Source organism: Fulmarus glacialis, unplaced genomic scaffold, assembly GCF_000690835.1.
Source record: "Fulmarus glacialis isolate BGI_N327 unplaced genomic scaffold, ASM69083v1 scaffold1683, whole genome shotgun sequence".
In the NCBI taxonomy this organism is placed as follows: domain Eukaryota; kingdom Metazoa; phylum Chordata; class Aves; order Procellariiformes; family Procellariidae; genus Fulmarus; species Fulmarus glacialis.
The window spans coordinates 26,699-36,265 of NW_009200810.1; the positions used below are offsets into that span (position 1 = coordinate 26,699).

The 9,567-nt window shown below is 39.2% G+C and overlaps 1 protein-coding gene across 1 annotated transcript; it reads right to left on the minus strand.

Moving 5' to 3' along the window:
* Positions 1-1,139: 1,139 nt before the first annotated feature.
* On the minus strand, positions 1,140-6,463 carry FGG (fibrinogen gamma chain). The gene is made up of 10 exons (XM_009573715.1): positions 6,430-6,463; positions 6,291-6,338; positions 5,647-5,830; positions 5,446-5,539; positions 4,347-4,477; positions 3,548-3,681; positions 3,240-3,424; positions 2,258-2,535; positions 1,746-1,915; positions 1,140-1,373 (listed from the first exon to the last, which is right to left on the minus strand). The coding sequence occupies exons 1-10, from the start codon at positions 6,433-6,435 to the stop codon at positions 1,359-1,361; spliced, it is 1,245 nt and encodes a 414-aa protein (XP_009572010.1). The 5' UTR covers positions 6,436-6,463; the 3' UTR covers positions 1,140-1,358.
* Positions 6,464-9,567: the final 3,104 nt, after the last annotated feature.

The following is a 9,567-nucleotide window of genomic DNA, read 5'->3' on the forward strand; positions in this document are numbered from 1 at the left end:
ACTAGAGACCTGGGCACCGAAACTGGGAAAGCATTGAGGCAGCATAAACTGCCTTTAAGATCTGTCTTATTAGTGTAATGTCTCTCTGTCTTTAAAATAAAGCATTTGAATGTGCTATTCAGAAATACCAGGTGAACTTCTGGCCTCTCAATAAAAAGCTAAAATAAAATAGCTAATAAAGTAAAAACAGCTAAAAATAAAGACCAAGACACATTTAATATTTCACTTCTCAATATATCAACTTGATATATATCTCTCTATATATAAAAATATATTTCTATTCTAGCTCTGCGTGTATTTTTTGTTGAGCAATTCATCCACAAACCTAAACTGATCTGCTAACGCACCCCTCAAATGCACTCATCAGATATTCTGACTGAGTACATTCAGACAGCATTGCAAACTCTTTGCTGTTCTTGATCTGTGCTGTGAGTTTGCTCACGTGGAAAATTATTACCATATCTAGAAAAAGAAAATGCAAGTAAAATACAATGTATTTATGCTGCAAATGTTAACATTTTTTGGTCCGACAATGGCAATAAATACATTAGATTAATTTTTAAATATTTATGAATCAAAAGAGGGTATTCAGAAATAATAGTTGTACAGCGTAATACTACGTGCTATATAGCAAACGAAAATTTTATTCTGAGTAATAGCTGAGAAACTTGTTAATATGTATGCTCTGGAGTAAAATATCTGTTCTTGGTCATTGATAGTATACTTCCTAACACATCCTGATTGAAAATGTATTCATTACTTCATGATAAGCTCAGTTAAGTAGCCTTCAGCAGTAAACTAGGCCTCTTTCAAGTTGCTATGTAATGTACTTTGATTTATGTCACAAATCAATTTCATTAGAAAACAGAATGAAAACTTTTGGAAACAAGCCAATTATCTCCATTTTATGGAGAAATAGAGCTCCGATAGCCTCTAAACACACAGCAGAAACTACTGTCATGCAATTCAGGAATGACTGAATCAAACAGGCTCCAACACTTGCCTCTAAACACACAGCAGAAACTACTATCGTGCAATTCAGGAATGACTGAATCAAACAGGTTTGATCACAGTAACCTTTCAACCATCATAAAGTTTACTTTGTTTTGCTTGGCCAACAGTAGAGCACAGAAAACAAGTTCAGATTTTTTGTAATAATCAAAAATTTATTGAGAATTTGTACAGAAAATAATAACCATGTACAAAGGTAAGCACTGCTCAGGGAAGAGGCTTGGGCATTTTACAGTCAATGGTGTTTTATAGTCAAAACTGAACTGTGTAATGTTAGGTAAGTTCAGTGTCCAAGAGGTAAAAGACTTGTTTTCCCTGTTCAGATCAGTCTTTGTGAAATTGTCCCTTTACGAGTCTCCAACCTACAACAGAAAAAAAAAAGAGCATTTTAATGTTCTTCTAAAGAAAGAAGTACATAAGGCTACAATGACATGTTCATAGTGTTCATACATAGTTATACTAGTTGGAAATTAAAAATGTAGCATTTAAAACACATGAAGGCAAGGAATTATTTCTGATCACGCGACTATCCATTTATCTATCTGTTAAAAGAAACAGTAATGTGGAAGGTATACTAAAATCAAAGTAAAAATATTTCTGTGACAAAACAGTAAACAAAGCCAACTTCTCTAAGATGCAGTGGGCTTAACACTTCAGCTGCCCATGCTCAGCGTTTGAAATGATAACTATGTTCTGTGGTCATTTTAAATATCTCCTCGGCCCTGTGGTCGAACCTGTTTGGCGCTGCCTAAGTTGTGCTGCTGTCCATCTACTGACAGTCTGTTGAATGGGATGATTTTCATTGCAGTTTTCTTCATGGAGTACCACCGGTCATGCCAGGTTGCCCAGATAATGCCATTGTCATATCCAGATGGACCAGAATCTTTCGATGTGTACACACCATCTAAAAAATATCAGTTGGAGCAAAACAGTTGCTTTCTAAAGTAGTAAATGTGCCCATGCCATTTTTCTGGTACTAACACCTCCATAGCATCCCTGGGCGTGCTGGCAGGCCCCACTCACTGCCCTTCTCCCCCTAATTTGCTTCTCTCAGGACAAATTCTCCCACTTTGGGCTGGAGAGCAGACACAAGTTCCTACTGCTGGTGTTTTCAGTTATTGCAAAGAATGGGCTACACCAGCTTTGGAAAAACCAGATGGCAAAACATCCTCAATGAAAGCTACCCATTTTTCTTTGTCACTGAAACATGGTGTCCTGGGTTATAGGTATTTAGAAGACACTTTACCTATATAATATTTGCCATTGAGGTGGCCAGCATGACATCTATTCATCCACCATCCAGATCCATCTTGCTCAGCACAGTTGCCAGCAAAGTTATCATTGTCGTTATCATAGGTACTGAACCGCATGCCATTATGATAGGTAAAGGATTTGTCACTTGGATCGTCTCCAAAATCAAAGCCATCAAAGGCATCCCCGGCTTCACCACCAATAAAGTAGGCGTAAGTCAGTCGATACTTGTCGTCTTCACTTCCCACTTTGAATACAGCATAGTCAGCAGTGCTGTTAACAAAAGATAACGGTGCATATGAGCATGCTGCATTGCCAGTACATGCACGAGTGAAAAATACATAGGTGTTTGCACTGCAGAAAAGGCATTTATGGCATCCTAGCATTTGAAAAGGAATTAGTTTTGCATGATTGTGTGCCTCAGTTCAATGGCATACATCCAACCAACTTTTGTGCTCCAACATCAGACATGTTTTCTAACTACGAGTGTTCAGTGATGTATGGAAGATCTATGTTATATAAACACACATGTATATATCTCCCAGGTTCATAATGCTTAGGTTTACGTAGGTCATGAGGAAATTCTTGGTAGGAGGAAGGAGTGGATGTCTCAAGAAATAGCAAGGATAGTAAGCCCTCCTGGAGAATGGAATACATAGAATAGAATAGAATAGAATAGAATAGTTGAGTTGGAAGGGACCTACAATGATCATCTAATCCTTAAGATGCGTAAGATGTGAAGAAACTTGAAGAGAAGAAACAGATTCCTTCTGCCAAATAAACTAGGGCTGCCAGCACGTGGCCTTCAGACACGCACGTGTGCCTGGCAGCAAGTCACACAAGGTGCCAATGCAGTGTCCTATGCATGTTAGCAGGTCTAAGGGCTCATCATTTTTTCAGAGAGCTGTACAAACTGACACAGAAATGGGAGCAGAACGTTTTAAGCTGCCATTTTCAGAAGCATCATGTGCAAGTACCCTTTTTTGCCACTCCAGTCCTCCAGTTCTATTCGTAAGGTGTATGGCAGAGTGGACTGCGTAGTTATTAAATGAATCTTTTCATTGCCCAGCCAGAACTCAGTGGTGTCATCTGGAGACAGATGTCCAAATCCTTCCTTGTACTGAACCCAATTTTTCCTGAAGTCTTCACTCCCGTCCAGTCTCTGGGGAAAAAACAAAAACAAAACCAAAAAGCTCAATCAACAAGTTATGTATCTTCTGTGGGTAAATAAAAACAGTGCTGATGCAATAAGCCTGCTCATGGTAATAATATATAAGTGGCATACCCTCTGTAATACTGTCCAGCCGTTGCCGTATGAGTCAATCTCACAGTAGACTAGGAATGACTGCTTGGCTTTTTGAGGCTTGATGAAGTAAAGACCACTTTTTCTGGCACCTTTATTTGCAACGTCTTGACAATCTGAAGTAAAGATATTCATAGAATCATTATTAATCTAGCTACAGCTCTATCCTCACATTTATTTGATATTGTAACTTTCTTAGTGCCAGAAATACAATTCATCTAAATGTCATTGTTGCAAAGTTAGCTATTTAATCCACGGACTTTAATGTCATTGCCATAAAATCCTACTAAAGGTCACAGGGCTTGTGTTAAGATGAGGAGGAATTTAGTCTCACATACAGCTTAAGCAACTTAAATGTAAAATACAGTCATTGCATTAATTTCTACAGCAACAAAAATGGCATTTTTAGAGCTAATGGAATAATCAAACTTTTTTCAGGTGACTCAGTAGAAATGTGATAATGAATTACCTTCTCTTTGTCTTATGTCCATAGAAACTCTCCTCTTGTCCCTTGTGTTTAGCATACATTTGGGGATAATCGTATTTTGGCCAAAAAGGCCAAAGGAGCAAGCGAGACCTCTGTTCCATCTGAATGCCCTGTTTGCAGAGCATCTACCTAGCACTTATATTGATCCAAGCACTGGATTCATAACTTGCAATCTTACATACCTTTGCAGTAACCTATGGCCCGTAAGATCACAAATAACTCATCGCTGTGATGCCAACTGGCGATGCTTGTAACTGAATTAACCCTCCACCATACAAGAAGCATTTTGCGCACCTCTTCCAGTTGTCTCCTGTATTTCAGCTGTGTCTCTGCATGGCTCCTGACAGTGTGACTCAAGCTGGGCAATCTTCTGTTTCAGCTGTGTGATCCTGTTGCTGTTCAATATATGTGTATCTGTCAACTGTCTGGACAGAGAGACATAAAAATGCCTTGCTGTTTCAGCTGTTTCTGAATACGTAATAGACATTTCCCTGCACACATGCCTCACCTATGTAGGATGTTGCTACACACATCCCTGTAAAAGGGGGTGCCTCTATCAGCACTGGTATTTAAGTTGAGAAAACTAGCCAAAATGGGAAATCACACACTTAATCTTATGCAAAACTTGACTTGACTCTAATCAGCAGAACTCAAACCAGTAATTAATGTATGAATATAACGCCACGGGAAGTTTTTCTTTGTTCTCCTGAAGTAAATGATAAATTATTCCTCTTTAATTATGGATGCATTTATAAAACATAAATGGTGTAAATCAACTCCTGCAAGTGTCAGAATGCCTAAATCATCTTTGATATAATGTTATAGAAGTGGAGATTTTTCTACATTCAGGTCAAAAACCATATCCTTAAGATTTAGAAAAGTTAATGATGTTTTCAATTTTATTTTCAATGTCAATTTACAAAAGACTACCACTGAGTTTATAGTAACTTATGATTTATATCAATGTAACTGAGCTGATTTTCATGGATATATGCAGCAAAATTAGCCAGAGTGAATGATCGTACAAATATTCCACACACACTGCTTTACAACACAAACTCATATTAATAAAATCTCCAAAGGTCATGAAAAAAATTTTAGGAGCAGCTGGCACAGCAAAAGAAACATAAATAAAAATATCGCCATGCTTCCTGACATTCTTATCTTGCACTTCTTGCACAAATTAATGGCTCATGCAGATGAGCAGAGAATGCAATATCAGATCCTTATGATCCTTCTGTGTCTTGCTAGGCAGCTACTAATGACAGTGCGGGCACAATGGTCCACATGAGCACAAAAAATCTTTCTGAGGGAGCCTTAGCTGCCCTTGATAAAAGAACAGAAAGAAAACAATTTGGATTGTCAAGTGATATAAAAGGTGGAAGATACCTACTGTATAGTACTTTCATGAGACAAAATAGTGTTTTCATATCTGATAATTTCTTCAATTATTTTCTTGGACTTTTGAGTAAAATCATCAATTGAATCTGTAAAACAGACAAAGGTATAAAATTATTGCAATTAGGCAAATTAAAAACCAAGAAAACTACATAAATTATATTTTTCAGTTGTGTAGTTATTTTTATATTCTCACTTGGTAGTGTCTGCTTCTCTGGAGGATAGAGGCTTTGGATGTGTTGAATCAAATGTTCTACTGTTCCTGTGGAGTTAGTAATTTGCCGCAGAATTCTCTCCATTTCCTGCAGTTCATTATCCATAGTGAGATGGTATTTATTAAAGAAATCTGCAATGCCACAGGTCGTTGGGCAATAGCTACCCTAAAGAGGAAAGAATAATAATAGTAATTGGCAATGTTTCAGGGGCAAAAAAAGGAGAGCAGAATATTTGGGCAGGGGAACTTTCAGGCACCACTTATACCAACGACCGTGGATAAAAAAGGGCAGGCATTTGCCACTTTGTCTGCAGTATTTGAATTTACAGAGGCAGTTTAGTTTCACACTGTGTGTACATATACACACATAGCAAGAAAATGGTGCATGCTGTTACTTGTAGCTTCTCCTGGATATATGTTTTTGTCAACAGCGCAGCTTCCCCTACATTTTTACCAAGCGTATTCCTCTTTTAATAGATAACGGGTTTAAGCACAGTGCATTTAGTAAGTATCGAAAATAACAGTGAAGATCAAATAAAGCTACAAGTGATAATGGTAGTTAATAATCAGCATAGGAAAGCCTCAATTAGACTCCTAAGATAACAGAAAATTGTTCAGGTACTTACAAATCGTTCATCTAATATGCAGCAGTTTTCTCTGGTAGCAGTGATGTACTGAAGAGAAGAAAGAAGACCATTTTCAGTGAATTTTCCCCGACAGCGCTTCCCGCGCCGACGTGTTTTCTAACACCGTCTCTTCACTTACCGCCATGCTGGTAGAGAAGAGCAGGGAGAGGAGAGGCCCCAGGGGAGCCCAGCTGCCTAACCTCAGCACCACCATGTCTGTCCCACCGGGCGCTGCCGACTGCTCGGTGCGAGTCGTGCAGTCAGCAGCCGAAAATGTTCCACCCAGCGTGGGGTGGCAGCGGTTTAAGGGAGCAGGCTGAAGCTGGGGGCGGGCACCAGGAGGTGGCGGGAAGAGGTGGGGTAGGGGTGTGAGGTGGATTCCCAGAATTTGCACACCTCTCTTACTCCTCCCAGTTTCAGAACCTGCTTCCCACTTACCCGCTTGATCTCTGGTCCAGCCAGGAGGAGGTCACAGGGGAGGTGGGAAGGTGAGACAAGGCATGGAGACGCTACTTCTAGTAACACTAGTTAGTTAACTAGAAGTTAAGGAAACTCCTCCATGGTTTCGGGATGGGGACTAGCAGGGGTTTCACTCAAACAGCACAAGGAAAAGCCACAGTAGCTATCTGAATTATGTGTAACAACTACCAATAGCCAAACAATAAATACTATTCTGTGGTTATGTAGCACTTTCCCACCACAGATCTCAGTGTGCTTTGCAAAGAGAATCGACTTCATTCTCCCTCTTCTGCACATTACAAAACTGAGGCAGAATGAGGTCACGTTGGGCAGTAGCATATCTGGAAAAGAAGCCTGTGGTATTTCTCACAGGCAATGAAAGCATGAACCTTCCCTATCCTTCAACTCCAGGAGTCCATTTGAACGACTTTGATCAAAGCTTCCTTGCTGGGGAACTAATGTGGTCAGTATCTGCCTTATTCAATACACCTACAAGACTGGTGACAGGCTCCCTCTTCTGCTACGGGCTTTATCCCAGCCAAATTATTTTATATATGTGCTTCTGCTTACTATCTGTATTAATAGCATTAATACCTTTCCACTCATGCCCTGCACCTGATCTTTAGCCTGTGGCTTCTCCAGAGAAAACCGTCCTTTGTGTCTGTACAATATCCCGTGTGATGGAGAGCTGAATGAGGCTTTTGACTTCAATACATGTTTGACCAAATGATGAAAAGAATGGTGGGACTGGGGCTCACTGCTAGGTCTGTTGTTACTGGGGTCAGCTTTGTGATTTCAGGCAAATGACTCGCCTCTGTACAGCATGCTTCAACTTTGCTTAATAGGTGTTTAAAATCCATGGACAAAAGCACTCTATAGAAGCTAGATGTCGTATTACTACAAAGTTAGATACAATTATGCCCTGAAACATGGAGAGTTCCTGACCTGTATATCACCTTTTCATCTGGTCAACCAGAAGGTTCCCATCATGTTCGAGGATCCAGCCACATATTGCCAGAAGGAAATCTGAGCATTTATGACACTAAAAATCAAATTTATGGGACACTTATGCGAAGCTGAAGCACTGTTCATGGAAGAGTCAGCTTTCCAGTAACTGTACTGATGACCAGTGAGTTAGCTGCCAGGCTGCCAAAAGCCCTTTCCAAAGGATGACCAATGCTAGATGTTTACCCTTCCGAATCTGGCATTAATAACCTTCAAGAGTCATGTGCTGAACGTGCTTCTGTTGTCCTTACTGATACAAATAGGACATGGCTCCGCCTTTTACATGGTTAGTTCTGTTTCCTAATGAGTGAAAATAAAGTAAATAAAACTGGGTAAAAGTCTACCTGCTCTTGCGTTTTCTATTTTTGCTTCATTATTGCTGTTAACATGGATTCAGGAAACTCAGTGAATCTCCTTGCCACTGCTGCTCGCACACTGCTTGAGCTTGCCTTGCTGCTTCAGGTCATGACACGGGGTCCAGAGGATCCTGGAGGTACAACTTCAGTGGCTATGCACCACCAGGATTCCCTTAGATAAGATTATATAGCGTGAGTAGGTTGCTGGCATGAACTTCGTAAAATAACTGGCCCAGCTTCAACCACAGATGTACACTCAAGAGTGCAGATGGGCACGTAATGTTCATGACATGAGAGGTGAACCACATAACGCAATCCAGGTATCCCTCATCCTTTAACAGAGTAAAGAACATGCCCTCCCCTTTTACCACTAATAGTAGTACATATAGGTTTGAAACTCTTTCAGAGTTAACAGTGATAACACAAAATTACCACTGTATAGATTTATGTTAATGAAGGAATCGGTATTAAACATTGCTTTGATGATTACCAATTATTTGTACACTGCATTTATAGTGGTATTTCTGGTTGCAAGCTCTTGTACTTCTTAGCAGAAGATGTAAATATTTAAAACTCACAATTTTTTTGTTTTCTTTACTGATTACATGGTCATGATTTAGCCTTCAATAATTAGTTCTTTCATATCTTTGCTTCCTTCTCTTTTCTTCTATGTTTTCACCTCGCATGAATTAGAAATAACTTATTCCTGCTTTTCATTAAGTTGAAAACAACATGTATTCTCAGTGGAATGGCTATGTAGTTGTTTTCCTCCCTTACATACCACTTTGTCTTGGTTGGTCCTGGCTGCAAAATAGCTGACCCATTTACCAAACAAATGTGCTAGAGACCTAGTTGTACCCTGAGACGTGTCCAACATCATTTGAATGTGTTGATTTTCTGGCCGGTTTTTTCCTTTCCAGTAAGTCTGTTTGCTGATTTGGTAACAAATGAGGAACGATTTGTGTAGCACAGGCAGAAGGAAGAGTTCTTAAAGTCAGTTTACTTTTTTCTTGCTGTTTATTTTTGAGTAGACAGTAAAGGTGAATCATTATTTCTTTTAAAGAGTCTGCTTCAACTCAATTTTGATTAGTATTTTTGTCAAACAGCCACTGGGAGACTATCCAACACCTTCCCATTATTCATAGTAAATCTTCCCTCAGAAATACAAATCAGAGGAAATATGCTTGTGCGTGTAAATTAGTTCCTGAATATCAGAGTATTCTTACAGCTGTCTTGGAAAAACAACTGTTTTTTAAACTTATGACTCATACTTACATGCCTTAAGAATCTAACTTGAAAAAGCAGTCTATACCGTTTTGGAAATGCTACAGTGATCCATTTTAACATTTCCAATGGGGTTTTGTTATTGTTTTAACTGAAAGTGTTCAGTGGACTTGACTTGAACTTGCTTTTTTTTTCAGATACTCCAGAAGTTGATTTTCTTATGTAAAAATAAA